General features: G+C 31.9%; 1 protein-coding gene across 1 annotated transcript in view; it reads right to left on the bottom strand.

Moving 5' to 3' along the window:
- The window catches only part of LOC106126717 (uncharacterized), a 33,687-nt gene extending 14,189 nt beyond the window's left edge, over positions 1-19,498 (bottom strand). Inside the window, exons 1-2 of the mRNA XM_013324517.1 lie at positions 19,363-19,498; positions 1,104-1,321 (exon numbers count right to left, since the gene is read on the bottom strand). Coding sequence (XP_013179971.1) covers positions 1,104-1,321; positions 19,363-19,365 — 221 coding nt within the window. The 5' untranslated portion in view covers positions 19,366-19,498. The remainder of the gene's footprint in view (positions 1-1,103; positions 1,322-19,362) is intronic.
- Positions 19,499-20,341: the final 843 nt, after the last annotated feature.

Raw genomic sequence — 20,341 nt, 5'->3', positions numbered from 1 at the left:
ATAAATTGGATCGGGATAGGTGAAGGCCGAAGTGGATCGTAAGGATTGAAATGAAAATGGAAAAAGTAACTGTTCCGTTTGCCTATTACCCTAATTTAATCCTTTGTCCTAATTTAAAGGTATTTTGTTTGATCTACAATAAATAAATTCTGATACAAAGGGCAGCATTTTTAAAGAGAAACTTTGTTTACAATTTAATATGTTAATGGAAAGGATTTATATAGTCCTTTTTAAATTGTATTTTCTATCAAAACATTTGTTCAAACTGTTAGTAAGAAAATCTGACACTGCAGATGTATCGGCACAACACTAGCCTTATTAAAATATCGACGTGTATGTCCCCTCACTATTTATTCTGACACTTGACTTGTTAACGAAAGCGCGCTATTCGCGTCAAAGGATTCTAATATCTAAAAATACATGTTTGTATAAGGTTTGTATTCGTACAAATCCAAGCAACTTTTTCATTATTAAGTTTAATTTAACTAAGATGAATTTAATTATCCCGTTAATTTAACTCTTTTGTTAACATTAATATACAAAGAAAAGGTTTTGTTTATATTATGTGTACATAGTACAAGAACGAAAAACAAAATAACGTAATATTCCGCGTCTAAACTGTAAGTTGATCGGCGTCCGTTGTTCCAATTTGCAATAAAGTGGGCTTTGTTTGCAGTACCGTTGTGTACACTGCAAATCGAATTTAGGATGAGTAAACAATTTTTATGTGGAAAAACAATTGAATTATACGAATTTTTTATTTAATATTTTATACTAGCATAATGTAACATGGTTTAAGATCACGTGCCGTCATATTTAAACTACTGTAATTGTATAATATTATAACAAAACGTCTATAAAAACTTAAAATACGCATGAGATAACCAGTCTTGCACAATCCAAATGTTTGTTATTTAGCAAATTGAAATAAAATTTTAATTATTTGTGATTTTTACTAACAGAAAGCATGTAAGAAAGAGGATTCTTACCACAACTAGGCATTTTAAGGGTGACATTTCGGTACACCTGCCTGCAGTGATGCGGTAGATGTGATTTTTTATATAGCTCAAAAAAGCTAATCGTGATGTGTCTTATTAACTTACACGTGAGCTACTCTCGGGAATCCTCCGTAGCATTTTCCAGCTTCTCTATCAGCGGTAGTACAAGCCCCACTAAGCTGGGACGTCTGCTCGAAGCGGGCATGCATATCATTGTTGTGTAAAATGAGCAATTCGAAGTTGCCATTGCCCGGCGCTTGCACAACACTACTCGACACTAGCGCTACAGCGGCAAACAGGAACACTACGAGAGTGTAGAACGCCTGAAATAAAAAAAAATACGTTATTTTTCTATTGTCATAATTGTCATACAATGATAGTAACAGGATATATATTTTTTATATATCATAAGGTGGCAAACGAGCGAGCGGCCACCTGAAATCGCTGAAATAGCGAAGTGACCGTTGCCCATAGACATGCGCAATTGCATATGCGTTGCCTATCTTTAATCGACGGAGGAGAAGATGCACAGAAAGAAAACATTTCCATGCATCCTCTCATGGTCCATGGTCCACTTCCACTTCCCATTCTTTCCTTATAATAAAAAGAGTGGGAAGGGAAAGAGGACTAAATTAGGCCTCCGGGCGCACACTCATCAGACGGAACAAGCAACATGTTTTTTTATTTTTTTTTAATAACTTATAAACCAGTGCTTGACCACAAACCCACTTGATAGTAAGAAGCTAAGTTATCGAATTAAAATTCTTGTAGCAATTGTTTTCTTAAATCAATTACAAAGAATATTTTTCTTTGGTAACCCTAAATCTTAAATACTATTCTTTTTCTATACATCTTAAATAGTTAACAAAAGTTCAATACATGAGTATAGAGGCAAAGATGGACTCAATACCACTTTAACTGCTCAATGATTATTGTCCTCTATGAGGCTATTATCCAATAAAAAAGTTGAGTGTGACTTCAGTTACTCGTATTATGTGAGTTAACAAAAACCACAACCGTACAATGTGGTCATTGCAGAAATATCCATACAAAATGTATTGTAGAGTCTTTCTTTCTCTTTGAAAAAGGACACAATAATGACAGGCAATATTGTATTTGTATTGCGGCACTGGAGATCCCCATAAAGGTTATATGATACAGAATAACAAAAAAAAACATACTAGCTGTCGCCCGCGATGTCAGCGCGGAATCATAAAAAAACCTTATAAGTAACCTATAAGTTCTTTCAGACTGTGCTCTACATCTGTTCCAAATTTCATCGAATTCCGTTTAAAGGTTTTGGAGTTACCTTTCAAAAAAACAGCCATCTATCCATCTAAACATTCGCATTTTTAATAAAAATTTTTATAAGAGAAGGGGGAAAACGAGCGACAGGAACACCGAGGTGATCAACGACACCTATGGACATCTGCAACACCAAAGGAACTGCAGATGCGTTGCTGGTCTTCAAGGAAATGCTATGCTCGCTTCTTGAAGGTCCCTAAGTCGTGGTTTGGAAATATAATATTAGAAAGAGGTAAGATAATATTTAAAAATTTGCATAATATCGATCATATTTTTAATTATAATCGAGCTAAATTGGTTAAAGCGAGCGTTGGCGACTAACATTTTAGCCTGGTCTAGCTTAATTAAATCTAAACGAGAATAGACTGTACGTTTATAAAAATACATCGCCGACAAAATGCAACGGACTTCCCGATTTTATGAGTTATTCCTCAGAGATAATTTTACTGTTAAAGTATGACATCATTTTGTGGTTCTGATAACGTAGGAGTAATCTGCACGACTCTTATTTATTTCGCATACCAAGAATAACGCATTGAAAGTAAAAATTAATTATAGGTTTTCTGTTCTAGTAATTTTTGAAAGATGTTCCTTCGCAATACTTATACAAAGTTAATTGTTAATAATTTTAACGTTATGTTTTATCTGTACGAAAACAAAAAAGAATCCTATAAAATTCTAGCTGTCGCTTGCGTCTCCGTCCGCACGGGATCAAGATATAGATAGAAGCCGATTTTAAGACTAAATTTGTATATAATATTTCATACAAAAAGGTCAAGACGTTTCACGAAGAATATATTTTTGTATAAAATTAATTACTGTTAATAAATCTACTTTCATTACAAGCATACGCCCGTTTGAATAGAGTTGAATAGAGCCCGTTTGAGTATTTTGTGAATTAAAAAAAAAAAAAACTAGGAAGTGAGTTTATTGCTCATTTATAATATACTGGTTAACTTTCAAGTATGAATGAGGTAAACATTTTTATGCTATATTTCATTGTACTTCTAACCATTGATTTCTGAGACCATAACTTCTGCATAAAACATATCGTCATCCTTGTCTTTCACCTTTGACAAAACAGAGATAGCAATATTTTTTAAGCAGGGATTTATCACAACAACCCACGGTTACTTCACAATTACGTTCAGTAACAAAACAATATGCCTTTGAGAGTCGAATATATTTTTTTATTGTCGTTATTTTATGTCAATGACACCGGTTTGTATAATTGACACCTTTATGATGTTCAAAGAAGGATGTAATTGAGTAACACGATGATGTTATTTCATTGAAAATGTAACGTTACCTGCATTTCTTGGAATCATTTGTAAGGTGCATACTTTACCGTTGAATATTCAGGTGATGTTTGAATGTTTTTGATTATTAACTTCCAAATATTCAACAGTTATTTTCTAAAAACTTTGTATAACTTTGGAATTGTTTCTTATAAGCAAGTCTGATTTAATTGCCAAAGTCTTCGATGTGTATTCAAAGGAAGAGGAAGACTAAAGGATGGATTTTGCGAAAGAGGATACGCGTACGAAGGAGGTGAATTCAGATATGTCTGTTGATAGAGATGTATGGAGGAGTCGTACATATTTTGCCGACCCTCCGTAGGAATAAGGGCATACGATGATGAGTTATACATATTTCATATGCAACACTGCTAGAGAACCTTTTTATATAGCTTCTAATATACAATTAATGTTTGTATGCTTACTATAACGTGAACACATTATAAACATATAAACGGCTAAAATAGACGCAATGTATCCGGCACCAACTAATTTTTGTCGAAAGTAGTCGACAGACATAGGATAAATTGTGTTGCCGTTTATATTTAATTATGTTTAATAAGCTTGAAAAAACTAATACTTTATCGTTGTTATAAAACACTTTTTAAAAGCTTTCCGTAGTTATTTTTAAACACAATTCGTTAGCTCATTCTGTGTTTAATTAAGCTTTTCTACGGCTTCAACTTAAGCGTCTCGGCGTCTATTTCGGTTACAAAGTTAACAATGAATTTACGTAAAAAGTATGGAATTGGGAAATGTTAATTCCCGTGATACTGTAAGTTTTTTAATTAACAAATGAAAACTTTTGACTTCTAAAATAGAAAGGGTAATCAGTTTATAGATGACTAGCTGTCGCAAGCGACTCCATCTGCGCTGAATTAAAAAAAAATTAATTAGTAACATGTGTTCTACAAGACTATGTTAACATCTATGCCAACTTACAGCAAGATTCATGTAGCCTTTCTGGAGATAACTAATAAACATACATTCGCATATTAGTATATAAATTTTTAATGATTTATTTTACTGATCCCAAAATAGTATACAAAGTGAATTTTTTGAACACAATTTGACATTAAATGTCCATAAATACATTAATTGAACAATATATCTGTTTATTATGTTAACCAGATCGCGTGTTACTAGAAATAAATTATTCAAGTTTAGGTCGTGTTAACGATCTATCAGACAGGTGTGGCTTAAGGAAAAATTTAACAACACGTTTTGAATATTATTTCTAGTCAACAATATTAAGTCTATGGCAGTCGTTAACTGCCACTGATTACTATCTGCTGCGATATAAACTGACGTATTTCCTTTGTACTTTTCCGATATGTACATAGAGCTATGTATACAGTAGAACGGCCAGAATTATTAATGAAGGATTAACAATTTTATAATGGACAATCTTAGAATTTAAGTCTTTATATGCTCTTAAAATATAGCATAAAAATATAGGTACTGAATATGTAAAATATTTTTTTGCTCATCATTTGGTTTAAGCATATTTTATACGGATTATCATTTCCGTGATGACGTGTCTTTAAATCAATAAACTTTATACTAATTTCATATTTTTTGTAACAGCAACCAAGGCTATATTCTTAGCCGACTTTAAAAAGAAGGAGGTTATCGATTCGTCTGTATGTTTTTTTATATATGTTACCGCGTAACTCCGACCCTGGTGCTCCGATTTTGAAATTTTTTATTTGATCGTAAGGTTTTGCATGCAGGTTGGTCTTATTTTTTTTTTACTTACATGTAATATATATAGACGGTAGACTGGATTGACAGCGTTCTTACCGTAAACTACAGTAACGTATGTATAAAAAAAATATTGTTGTCTATGTTTTCCAAAGACAATGAGATATATGATAATATGTTTTTATGCAAGTCTTTTGACAGTGCAAAGCCACAGTCATTTAAGTGTTCAGTCACGTGACGTAGTGACATGAGGTTCATTTACAGTCCCCGTGGAGTGTTGTCGAGCCGGGCCGTGCTCAATATGCGATATTTGGCGCACGATTTACACTTTGCAATTACCCAAGCCATTGCAACACGTAATGAACTGTCGTTCGCATAAGTCTTTAAAGTACACCGAAAAATACCGTTTTATATGAAAGTTTGGTTATATAATTACAGTTTTCGATGGATAAAGAAATTTGGAATATGATAAATCATATTTTTTTATATTGCAACGCCCATAACATTATTTAAAAGTAACAAAGATACATTTTTTTAAACACTAGTCTATTAAAATATTCGTTTAAATACAATGTACGTATTTATAGTAAAAAAATCAAACAACTAACAAAGTATATTTGTGTTATGTACCTTATGTTAATAAAGATATAAAGTTGCATGAACTAGGTATAAACAAGCTGAATCAATGTTGGAAACAAGATGGCCGTCTGGCGGGAGACGTCGAGATTCCCTCGCGCCGGCCGCAGATCGATGCATCTTATCCTGCTTTCCGTATGACCTACATATATGTAAGTATCTGTCATCGATATGTCTCCTACTTATTACTTTCTTCACGTCCACCCAACAGAAAACAAATAAAACTATAATTGTTAATCAATTGCATCTTAAAATATCCGCCATTTTGATAAAATGTTATTTTGACATTTTTATTTTTAATTTTAATTTTACAGTGGGTTTTCAATAAATATTTTATTAAATTATTAATGTAACAATATTAATTAAAGTGAAAATCTTCTAAAGATTCATAATCCGATTTCTTGGCAATTAAAGTTGTGACAGTTGGGAAATCTCTTCAGAATTGGCTCGAGTCTTCGCTGTGGAAGTGAAGCGACGCGATCTTTATTGCATCTCCTATTTTAATTACAGATTGTTCGTGAGTTAAATCCCTTTAAGATTGCAGGTGATTAGAAATTGCTGCAACCTAATGCATCGAGAGAAAGCGCTTCTTACAAAGTTACATAGTTTAGCAAGAATATATTTTTTGTAAGCAACAAAACAAATGCCAGATCTTTCATTTGCTATGAATTATCTCTGATAATTACGATGTTAAAGGCTATTGAATCAATTATTAAAAGTTAAATCACCCCTAACTTAGGGTGGGCTCCGAGTCCCTCGGTGGGGACGTGTAGTGAGCTAATCATGATGATTAAAAGTTAAAGCTCATTATAGCATTTATATAAAAGTCAAGTCTGCCTTCCTTTAATATTACTGTAATTATTTTCAATTTAAAAAATATTTTGGCCAACTCACTCATCCATCAACACACCAAAGGCTCGATTGTGTCTTCATATCTTGTATTCGAAAATGGATTATCAAATAATCACATTCTAAATATTATTTGACATAATATAATTATATCAAGCATTATTTTAAATACGTATAAAATCTTAGTTATCTTAGTAGAGTTTAGATTTAGATGATGTGTCATAATCGCCTTCCACCGCTGTAATTACTATAAAAAAATTGTAAATGTCGTCACGCTCATTCTCTGTGAAAATATAGAGATAATACTATGTTTTTATACTGGTGTTTTATTAGTAGGAATCTACGATAATAGTATTACATGTTATATGTTCTTTGTTAGTATGTATATGTAAAAATGCAACGTAACGTTTATGAAATGTATTATTTCACGCTCGACTGTTTAAATAAATGTTTGTGTAGATTATAATAATCATTTTAAATAAAGAACGTTTTTGTAGTGTGTCTGTAAAAAACAATTTGCTAGTTTCGTGCAATGGCCCACATACAAAAAAAAACATATAATGATATGTTTTTTTTTGTGGGCTTGTAGATTTGTGACGGCCTAAGGACTGTATTGATTTTGATGAAATGATTATAGTTGCGCATAATGATAGGATAATTTGTGCAGTCCTAGATAATGATGCAGGTGTAATAGCGACTGGCCGTGACTCTGATAGCGCGATCAATAAAAACCGAGGCTGAAACGTTATATCCAGTTTTATTGCGCTCTCTACGTGAGTTTCCACTGATGAAATGGGCGTAAAAAATATTCAAACAATCATTGTCTTTGACTCTCTATCCCTAGCTAGTATCTCATTATCATCATCATCAGCTCACTATACGTCCCCACCAAGGGGCTCGGAGCCTACCCTAAGTTTAGGGTGATTAGGCCATAGTCAACCACGCTGGCCAAGTGCGGGATGGTTGACTTCACACATATCTTTGAATTTCTTCTCAGATATGTGCAGGTTGCATCACGATGTTTTCCTTCACCGTAAGAACGTCGGATAAATGTACATGTGTAAATCGGAAATCACATTGGCAGGATTCGAACCCAGGACCTGCAGATTGCAAGTCAAGTGGTTTTATATATATTATATAAAAACTTAATTAGTGTAGCTTATGTGTTCTTTTATACTATGTTCGATACGTATGCCAAACTTAATCGAGATCCGTTCAGCCGTTCTAGAGATATCTTCAAACACCCATCTATCCATCCACATCATATCCATCTAAACATTTGCATTTATAATATTAGTAAGTTAAATTATTTTAAAGTAAATTAAATATTAGTATCCTATGTCTGTCTCCTGGCTCTAAGCTACCTCCTCACGAATTTTCAGCCATATCGGTAAAGCTGTTCTTGAATTATAAATAGTGTAACTAACACGATTTTCTTTTATATATATATATAGAGATTTAACTGTTAAATATAATATATTTTAACATGTTAAAATCCGAGGTTTAACACTCATAATACTGGTTTAAATAAATATGTTGATTCTATTTTATATCCGTTTCAAATACATATTATTGCCGATAATTGTCTTAAACGTTTAAGATTAATATTTGAAAGTAAACATCAAATTGTGTTAATAACAGATTTTATTAAAGGTCAAATTTCTCAATTTACTCCCAATTGGTGTCATCAAAAGCAATTATTTTTCAGTGAAAGATAAACTGTTAAATCAAACTTGTTTTTAAAGAGAAATTGGATCGCATTATAGTATTATTGAATTTTTAGTAATCAGCAAGTTTTTTGAAAGTCAAATGGGCCTTATCACGGAATTAAAGTATTGTTTTTATATTAAGTTAAGTTTGATGATAGACGATGTATAAATTACTAGCTGTCGCCCGCGACTCCTTCCGCGTGGAATAAAAAAAACTATTGATCGCTGCGTAATTTTATATACCCTAAAGCCTTCCTCTATAAGTGGACTGTCCAACAAAAAAAGAATTTTTCAAATCAGACCAGTAGTTCCTGAGATTAGCGTTTAAACAAACAAACAAACTCTTCCGCTTTATAATATTAGTATAGATTTTAAATCGTGAATGCGTATTGTTTAACAACATTAACCGTGGCTGTCTGAGACCAAAATCTCTGTTTAAAACATATTGTTATCTCCGTTTTTTCTAAGATAATGACAGGGATGACGATACGTTTTATATAGAGATTTTGGTTTTAGAAAACAGCGGCATTGACTTAAATCTGCTACTAAAATACGACATAATTATGTCGCGAAAAGATGAATGAGGACACAAATGTTTAATATCATAAAAATTATACTTCAACATGATAATACTTACGCAGATGTGTAAGAGATAAAGAAAATATATTTAAGGATTTAAATTGTAAAAAATAAAGCAATAATTGTTCGTTAAAGATGTTGAAAACCGCTTACCGTCGGTTTCTGAAATCAACAAAATCTCAAAAACATGTTATCTCTGTTTTGTTAAAGATATGTTTTACAAAGAGTTTTCAGTCTCAGAAACCAACGCTAAGGGATTATACCAGACATTAATGACAATAAGAGACGATCTATACATGTATATACGTTCATTTATACTTCCAGGAACGTAATTAGCGTTGGCTGTGAGTAGAAATTATAATTAGGCAAGTTTGAGAAGCTACGCCGGCGGAGTATGTAATGTATCTGCATCCGGTAATATCGAATTGACGACGGTTGCTAATTATAACTAATCTCTAACAGTCGGTTTTTACAGACATTATTTTTGCAAAAAAGTTAAAAAACATACAGTGACAACAATATGTTTTTCTTAAAAAATTTCGATAGAAAATCCACAGTTAGACTTTGGCTAAGATAAGCTTTTTATTTTTGTACAATTATATTTTACTAGTTGTCGCCCGGGGCTACCTCCGCACGGAATTAAAAAAAAAACTTAATAAGTAGCATAAGTGTTCTTCCAGACTATGTTCTATATCTGTGCGAAATTTCGCAAAGATCCGTTGAGTCGTTCCGGACATACCTTCTAACACATCCATCCATCTAAACGTTCGCACTTATATTAGTAAGTAGTAAGATTAATTAACTCTAAACCAGTTTCGTACCGTCGGCGCAAAAAATGTACACGGTGATCGCACTGCAAGTTACATCGTTCCTAGATTGGTGAACGAACTACCCTCAGATTTAATTAAATGTATTTCACGAAAAAACATAAAGTGCAAGCTCAAAATATTTTTGTCCAGAAGACCTTAACGCTTATACCAAACGAATGAGGTTTATTTAGCGTTAAACATATGTTTATTTGTATTCAAAATTGTATTGTTAAATAAATAAAAAAAAAAATTACTTGAATCGAACATTTACATTAGTAATTGTAAAAACGTTGTTTTACATATACTTTACTAAATAAACATCTATATTTTACCTTTATGATCGGGAATGAAATATAAAGGTAAAAATGTAGTTAGAAAGTAGGAGCACCGCGTTGATTTTTTCCCGGCCTGTGAAATGTATTTTTGAAGAGCACTTTCACAACTTGTTAGAGTACATTTACATAAACAAATTCCAATGAATTCAAGATTCGTTCAACGTATTTACTACTATACAAAAATATTCATAATATATTTAATCATGGTCGCAAATATTTTTCCTCTAAAGTTCCGAGTAAGATAAAAAAATACTTGTGGCATCTTACTAATGTTATAAACACGAATGATTACATGAATGGATGTTTGTTTGTTAGAAGGTATCCCAAACGCCTCAACGGATTTTAATAAAATTTGGCACACATGTAGAACATAGTGTGGAAGAACACATAGACTACTTATAAACTTTTTTTATGGCGCGCAGGCGTAATCGAAGGACACAGCTAGTTTTATAATAAGCTTAAGTCTCTACCTACTCAATATTAGGTATTAAAATGCAATTAGAAAGGGGAATTTCATAATACTCACATATAATACCAATAATTACTAGTTATCCATTTTCGTTAGTCAACTGTTTTAAGTAAAGAAGTTGTGACTTTTTCATGTTGACATTTGTTATCTAAACAATATAACATTTCCAACTGAACAAACTGTCATACACCTGAGGAATATGAACAAATGAATTAATTCAAACAACTCTACTATATTTGGTTAACCGCAATAATCATATAGTTTGATAAGTTCCTACGCCCACCCTTTGAATATAGACCAAGAATCTGACTTGGTAAGTCATATTACATTATGATAGACTAGTGGTTGCCCGCGACTCCGTCACCGCGAATTTAAAAAACATAATAAGCCTATGTATTCGGAAGGTACCTTCAAATAAACATCCATCCATCTAAACATTCGCATTTATAATATTAGTAAGATTATAGCTCACTAGCGCCTCCCTATCAATGTAAAAAAATACAAGATTCTTTTGGAAATAAAGCTGTAATATTTATTTATTTTATGCTACATTTGCTATGCTGAACATTTACATATCCCGAGCACAGAAGTGAGGAGAAGAAAAGACCTCCGGAGACCTTTTGTTTGACTAATTTCCTCAGTGTTGCCACTTTCCATACAGAATGACATTTCAAAATCGACCCTCGATTTAATATCTTTTATAAAACACTCCATCTATAGATTAACTATGTTCAGGTCATTATTAATTAATTTATAACTTGTTAATGAAAGTATAAATCATTTAAACTTAAAATTAACACTTCTACATTTTCTCGGCTCAACTTTAACAATGGAAACTACTTGACAGTTTTCGAAAGTTGAAAATTTACTACAAGTTCTAGATTGTTTTCGCTTATTAATTAGTTTCGACTTGTTATTTATTTGAATTATTCCATAATATTGTTTATGAGATAATATTAAAAAGTTCAAAATATTATTTTTTATTAATTAACTAGATCACCTGAACTCATGCGTATAAATCTTACTAATATTATAAATGCCAAAGTTTAGATAGATGGATGTTTGTTTGAAGATATCTCCGGGACGGTTCAACAGATTTCGGTGAAATTTGGCATAGTTGCAGAACATAGTCGGTAAAAACGCATAGGCTACTTTTTAAGTTTTTATTGTAATTCCTCGCGAACGGAATCACGGGCGATAGTTATACTTGATAAAGAAAAAAAGGTTTTTCAGATGTAACGTCCTTAGAACTTCATACCAATATTTTATCAAAACTTATTCTGAAACGTTTTAGTTATAACAATATGTATGTGAACATCACACTATAGATACGTATCTATAGTGTGAACTCATGGCTGTAGTGATGGACATATGCATGTAATCTTGATGTATATGGAAGTTGCACTAATTGTTCACTATGCCAATGTCGACCTGTAATACTCGTTTCTCAGGAAAACCATTACAGGCTAAGCTCTTATTTCAAACAGGTTTATGGAGTATAATACAGTGTAATAATTCTATTGTGGGAATTAAATGTTTATATAGTTTTATAATGTTTATAGTTTTTTCTTTGTGGCCTTGGGGGTCAAACAGGGTGTTCTGACACTTGATTCACTAAAAACCTTTCGGTGATCTGGGTTTCATTTTAAATTCTATATTGCTTGTCTTTAAAGACATTCATTAATTAATGAAGCAGTTTGAATCAAGATTGAACTACTTTGTTTTATAATTATTATACTTTATGATGTTTATTATGATATATAATACATATATAAAAATGTGTATATAACAGGAAGTTTGAAAGTAGCGCCAGTGATCAAGAAATTGAGGAGTAAAAGATTAACGTGGTTTGGTCATGTTATGTGGAGGCATGATGATATGAGCAAAAAAGTAATAAGATTGAATGTGGATGGCTACAAAGGTAGAGGAAGACCAAAAAAAGTATGGAATGACTGTGTGAAAGTGGATATGCGCAGATTCAGATATGACCACTGATAGAGATGTATGGAGGAGTAGTACATACTGTGCCGACCCTCAATAGGGATATGGACAGGATGATGATGTATGATATATTATTTTCAAATTTAATAGAAAATTAATAACTGATATCGGAAATTTGTTAATTTAATGTGCTACCTTAATGAATATTTTATTGCTTAAGAAGTATGTGGGATACAAAATAAATTATTTGTTTTATTTCCTCTTATTAAAAAACAGCCAAGTATTTTTTTACGCTTTTTTTACTACCACTACTATTTCTGTGTCTTGAACTGTACAATGTAAAGAAAAATAAGGGTTCTTAACTAACGTTGCAACATGACGAGGAAATATTGCGATGTAACTATAGTTAGAAATTGCCAATAGTCAGCCGACAAATTGCTTACTCCGCGGTCTTGGCAGATGAGTTTGAAGTTCAAAGCAGACTTCGTTCTATGAACTAGAAGTAGAGAAGTTTCACAAACACTACATACTATAAATGATATAGTATATACGTATATTAAAATTGGAGTGTCTGTATGTAATATAAAAAAAGAAATGTCTTATTTCATACACAAGTAAAAACAAATTTTAAATTGATATGTCGCCGGAGACGCCGTCCGTGCGGATTAAAAAAAAAACTTTTCAATAGCCTATGTGTTCTTCCAGACTATATTCCGCATCTATGCTAAATTTCAGGGACTTATTATACCTTGAGCCGTTCTAATGATGCCTTCAAACAAACATCCATCCTAAAAATTCGCATTTATAATATTAGTAAGAAGTAAGATAAGATAAAATATTGTTTGTTTAGTAAAGACTTGGTAGAAATTGAAAGTATTAAGTTTTCGTCCATAAAAAAACTACAGAATACAAAGAATATAATCTTGTAATTAAAATTAAAGTCATAGTATTGTTGTTCTAATTATGTTGTAAATCTAAACGGCAGCTAGTTTTATTGCGTTTATATTGGCGTACTAATTTATATTAATTTCTGTCGCATATTCGTCATACAAAGATGACGTTTATACATACGATCCTGTAAATTGGAGCGTACAAATATAAACGATAATGTATAATTATAGCCGATATAGTGAAACAGTATAAGTATCCAGCTTTAACAATACTGATCGTAGGTTCCATTTCAAATTCGTAGTAAATTCGTAGCAATTTTTGTGAAATAATAATTTATTTTACGTCTATCGCTTCACAATGTCACAAACTTTAATATCATAATATTTTTCTTTTGTTTTTCAATGAGAATCAGATCAATCTTACTAATCTTATAAATGCGAAAGTTTACATGGATGTTTGTTTGAAGGTACTTCCGAAACGGCTCAACAGATCTTTATGAAATTTGGCATAGATATGGAACATAGTCTGAAGAAACACATATTACGTTTGTATAATTGTGGGCGGACAATATCGCAGGCGACAGCTAGTGACAATATGTTTTACAAGTTCGATTCAGTTTGTCTTATCAAATCTTTATTTTAACACAGAGAACCTTTCGATATGAAATCTGGTAATGTATTTAAAACTCTACAACTCTCTGCTCTAGTACTCCAATGTAAAAACAAATATTTATTCATAATTAAATCTAATCGTTATAAAATCCTTCGCATACACGCTTCTTAATGCTGATAGCCAGATAAAGCTCTTTATCAATTCGAGATATACTATCGTTACTTCTATATCTTAACTCTATATGTAACATACTTAAGATGAAGCGAATTATATGATAAAGGAATTTAATAATTCCAAAGGATTAACCGCCTTACTCAGACTCAAATAATGGTGATTTAAATCACTTAGTACAGCTTTCATATCGTCACACTATATGTACGTCCCCACTGTGGGGCTCAGAGGCAACCCTAAGTTAGGAGCGACTAGGCCTTAGTCAACCACGCTGGCCCAGCGCGGGTTTGTTGGTTTCATATATTAATCCTACACCTACTTAAAGACCTTTACATAAACATACATATCCCTGTTTTTTTCAAAGGAAATGAGAGAGATGACTATTAAACAAGAGTTTCGGCAATTAATCCACTGTTAAAACAGTCTCTTGTTTATCAAAATTTTCTATATAACGATGCAGTAAATTTCTAAAGCTAATATTTGCGATATGATAAAAAATACTGTACAAGAGGAAATTAAATTGTTAAACTATCGAAGCAATTATTGCAATTAGTGTTTATTATAAATTCAACAACGTTAGTGGCAATGAGAATGGCTGACCTCGACAAAATGGCTGACCAAAGTCTAGTTTGGCATACTTCTGGTATTTTAGGTGTTAATTATTTTAGCCTAAATAAACATATCTTAATATATTTCTTATTTAAAGAATATATTTGCCTAACCCTTTATAGCAAGATTTCTTTTTTGAAGAAAAGAAAAAACAAATTATAAAAAAACCTAAGTTAAAAATTATTTTATAGTGATCGTATATTTTTATAAAGTTGTATGTATGGTATTCTATACAAAATGAACATAAGGGTTAATTAAGATATTTTTTTAGATGATAGTTGTTAGTATTTGTTACTTTTTTTATACTTTTACTAAAATTACTGTTCATTTTTTTGGACAAATCCGAGAATTATTAAACAACTCCATAAATTTTGAGATGTAAAAAATTGTAAGAGAAAAATCTGAAATGACTTCTTGTTAAATATAATTTTGAAGTAGGTTAGATGACGTCGTTTAAAAGTTTATTTCTTTATTGTCGTTTATAAGAGACAAACGAAAGTCGTTCGTTTGTTTTTGAAGTGTTGTTTATTGTTAAATGGAGAAGTACTGTTAATAATTTTATATGAAGTTAATACTTTAGCAAGTACTTATAATTTGTATTCATGTGATTGGATGTCGAAGAGAAAATCGTTTGTAAGCCTCTTTCGGAAGTTGCCTTTGAGAGTTTGTAATGAGAAAACAAATTAATATCGACTCTTACATGTTTTAAGATTTGATCAAAGAAAATGAAAGGATTAATTTCGCGTATCTTTATATATATAATTCTTCTGTGAGTGTGTATGTCACTAAACTTCTCTCAAACGACTGGACCGATTTTGATGAAATTGTGTGTGCTCAAGGGGATCTGGGAATGGTTTAGATTCACAATTTTGTCCGCTGGACAATGTTTTTTTAATTATTTTTTAATTTGTTAGTAGTTGTTGATTTTGGAATGTTTTACATTGGATCCGACAGACGGCGCTACCATCGCAGTGTCAAAAAGACGTGTAGACAGGACGTCTGTCGGGTCCGCTAGTATTTTATAATAGAAGTAATTTGCAAATTTTTATCTTGCTATGTTTAAATGGATGGATGTTTTAATGTTTGTTTGAAGGTATTGCTGGAACAGTTCAACGGATCTTGATGAAATTTGAATTTAGAACATAGTCTGGAAGAACATAAAGCCTACTAATTATTAATATTTTTAATACCGACCGGACGGAGTCGCGTGCGACAGCTAGAAGATTAATAAAATATGTCTTCAGACATAATTCTAAAGATGCGAATAACAGAAAATATGAGATTGACGCGAGAAAAAACTATATTTATATAAAAAACTAAATTTTGATTATAATCTATATCATTTTTAACCCTAAATTGTACGTCAAATTACTTAAGCCCTTAGCACACTGCAAGCAAGATTAAAGCGAGAAAATGAAAATTAAGCGAACATGAAACGCTAAATTGTTCACTGGAACAAACCAAATTCATGCCGAGTTCACATCAAAATTGCATCTCTTTCGGTTCGGTTAGCGTTCGGGGCAGTGTACTAAAGGCGTTAGTTTACGATTCAATTAGTTGTTTGTTAGTACATTTGTTGTTAGGCAAAGTTTTTAACTTGTTACCATGTCCGAGTTGTTATCTCTATTTTGTACTTATTAGCATTTTTTTAGTTCAATGCCTTTTGTCTAGTTTCAGTCATTAGTTTTAGCAATTATATGTATACTATTCAATTCAATAAGTTAGTAAGCTAAATAAAAGACAATGAAAAGATGAAGAATTCATAAAATACGGAAATAAGAATAAAGGTAACATACTTAAATAGAGAAAATACTAATTTTAATACGGCACAGATGTAGAACACAGTCTGGAAGAATACATAGACTACGTATCAAGTATTTTTAATTACACGTGGACGGAGTCGCAGGTGACGGCTAATTTGAAATAAAAACTGTTAGGTCAAAAGTAAAACTGTAAAATAAAAATAGTTTAATGGATGAGAAACCAAGATCTTTTATAATGATGTAAAGAGTATTGTATTAACACGATTTAAATTTTTCATTGCCCGTCTCCCAGTGCTCGTTTAGTCTGGTGTGGTTTCCATCCTTCCCTTATTAATACGTAGTAAGTTGGTTGGTAGTTTTTGTAGCGTAAAGGACTGGAATAACTTGCCTGCGTTCCAACATAAAGTTCAAGAGTAGAGAAAATATGGCACTTACAGAATTGACGCGGTTTTTCATTCACGAATGTATTGCCACTTAAATTTTACCAGTACGATTCAAGTATGAACTTACCGTGAAATAAAATTATTAAAGTTATTTAACATTATGTGTAAAACACGGCATTGTAAAAATGAAAAGAAATGTAGTGTATGTTTAAAAATATAACTTTATAGTTATATTTTTAAACTCTTTATACGACGTTATCGTCCTATAATTAAAATTATATACGCTTTTGCGAATGAAGTACTCAAAAACAAAAGGAGAATTTTAACTTTTAACAAGTGTTCATCATCAGCTCATTAAACGTCCCCACTAAGGGGCCCGGAGCCTACCCTACCATAGGGGTGACTAGGCCATAGTCAACGCTGGCTCAGTGCGGGTTGACTTCACACATATCTTTGAATTTCTTCGCATTTATGTGCAGGTTGTATTTTTCCTTAACCGTAAGAACGTCTGATCAATGTACATATGGAAATCGTAAATCGAAAAACACGTTGATACTTGCCGGGATTCGAACCAAAGAACTGCAGTCAAGTGCTTAATACCTGAGCCATCGACGCTCTAACAAGTGTTACTTGCATCTCAATATTCGAAATAGCTTAGTCGAACACGAATTAAGTATTTATTGACCTGAAAATAAGTTGGTCACTAGAGTATAACACAGTAAAGACCAGTTCTCTCTTGAGTTCTCACTACTTATACTATGTTCATTCGCTTTGTTAACGATTTCCTTGAACACTACGTCTTAAATCAAAACGAAAGAAGTTAGCTCCCATTCGCACGGGCGCATTTTTAACGCGCTAAAAAAGTTTCAAATAGAACAAATGCCTTTCCGTGTATCTTTTCTTAATTCAACGTTTTTAAAGCGTTGCGTTTTTTATATATAAACTATTATTATATAGAATATAAACCATTATTTTTGTCGTATTGTAGAAAGACGATACGACAAAATATTATTATTTGTAGAAAAAATTACTTTATATGTTTATAATTTTGTAAACTTGATTTCTTTCTTCACATTGTAATTTACATGTATCCTACCTAGTTATAAATTTATAATTTACTAGTAGTCGCCCTCGACTCCGTCCACGGGGAATTACAAAAACTTAATTAGTATTTCCAGACTGTGTTCTACATCTAGGCCGAATTTCAGCAAGATCCCTGCAGACGTTTTGGAGAAACGTCCATCCAAACATTTGCGTTTATAATATTAATAAGATTTATCATTCTAATCCACTATACTAAATTTATAAAGAGGAAAACATTGATTATTTGTTTGTTTGTTTACATTGAATAAGATCAGAAACTACCGTACCTATTTGAAAAATTCTTTCACTGTTTGCTTTTTAAAGAATTGAAAAAAATGGAAAATTCAGTTGTGTAAAATTGTAACATAAACGAGGAATGTAGAGTACATTCGACGTTTTTTTTTGTTACAATTTTTAACAATGAATCTATGCCAAGCTGAACCAAAGATATTTGGCAAAAGTTTTAAGAAGGAAGTTGGTAATTAACCGAGAAAGAAGTGAACCGCAAACTAAAACGAGAGATAATAAAATAGTCACAATGTGTAACTAAAAGTGCCAGGTTTGTTAGTCTTAACAATTACGTATAGACCTAATATATTATATAAATTTTCATTGTCGGAATTACGGTACACTCTAGGATTTACCGGTAAAACTAAAACCAACTAATTCTGGTAAAGATCTCAACGTGATCTTGTTAATTTCAAGAATTTACCATCATTTATACCGTTAAAGTAAAAAGCTTAGGTTTTACTGGATAATATTAATATTTACCGGAGTTTGTGCTTTTACAGTAACATATCTGTTATATAGTTAGAATTTATTTTTCAACAAAGAACATAATTATATAGATAAGACTCTCGATAGTCAATGTCGATTTAAAAATACGCAATTTTTATGTCAATCATATGTCAAATATTACAAAAATCTAAGATTATGTTACAATATCGTTTTTTTTAAATAATAATCGTGTCACTTCATATGTTTAATGTCGACAATCAGGCGACACAAATGGCCTGTAACAAATTTTCCAAACAACTCAACAATCATAAGCATTGTCTTCGCACATGAAGAAATTGCAATTAGACACGCGGTTTTATGCACACGTTATTCTCGCCGATAAAAATACCTTGAATTTTTCTAGCGTATTAAACATAATCGTTACTACATTGTGTTTATAAATCGGCATTATTATCACTAATTATAAAACACGTCACTCACCATAGCGATAATTTCAAACACGCGGTTCGGCCACGCGGTGTTATTATGACTAGGTTACGACACGTCCGTTTCGTGTGCCGGCAGGCGCGCGACTGCAGCCTTCAGTGTTGCGATCGCTACTCAAATTGGCTGCGTGTGCGCATCTTCATTGATAATGATAACGATAACGCAATCTACTACGTTTTTCGTGATTTCGCTCGTTCGTTTTGATTGTTTGCAATTAATTAATGATACCTACACGCCTCCTAAGATGGACTGATGTGCTGATCAAGGGTGCGGAAGGACTAATCTCTGTGGGAGTCACTAAGGCCACCTTCAATAATAATCGGCTGAAAAGAAAAGAAAGCGAGATATACAGAGTTACTTTCGCATTTATAACATTAAGTAAGAAAAGTAAGGATTTAATCAAAGTACAAACTTTAAACAAATTTATGTTCCTCATAACATAAGTATACACGAAGCCGTTAATGTATTTAAAAGTTTGAAACAACAGAGTGCAGTACTCAAGTGAGTTGTTTATTATATTTAAATATATTTAGCTTTAAAGTAACATGAGTAAACTTAAATAAAGTTGAGTCTCGCTTAAGCTTTTAAGTTTAAGTAGTCAATGAAATTGAGTTTGTAAAAATTTTAGCAAAATTAATGTTTGTAAATATTTGATTTTTGATCGAAAAATAAAGCTACGGAAGAATTGGGAAAAGAAAAAGGTATTCACCTAATTTTAAGTACCCACTGTAAATATACATATGCAAGAAAGTCATGGGTTGCCATACTAAAAAGAATTCATAAAAGTGATAAGAAAATAAAATAAATCTAGTCCTAAAGTCTGTGACAATTTAATATTGCATTTTAATATTTGACCTTTCCTTTTTTATCAATTACCTCCTTAAGACAACAAAAGATTGTGAATCTATGGCTTAATCTCTAGATAGTTGTGAACTGTGATTGTTTAACATCAAGTGAGCCTGTTTTTCATCGG

This window comes from Papilio xuthus, unplaced genomic scaffold, assembly GCF_000836235.2.
Source record: "Papilio xuthus unplaced genomic scaffold, Pxut_1.1 DF824992.1, whole genome shotgun sequence".
Taxonomy (NCBI): domain Eukaryota; kingdom Metazoa; phylum Arthropoda; class Insecta; order Lepidoptera; family Papilionidae; genus Papilio; species Papilio xuthus.
This window is presented reverse-complemented; position numbering and strand designations above follow the sequence as displayed.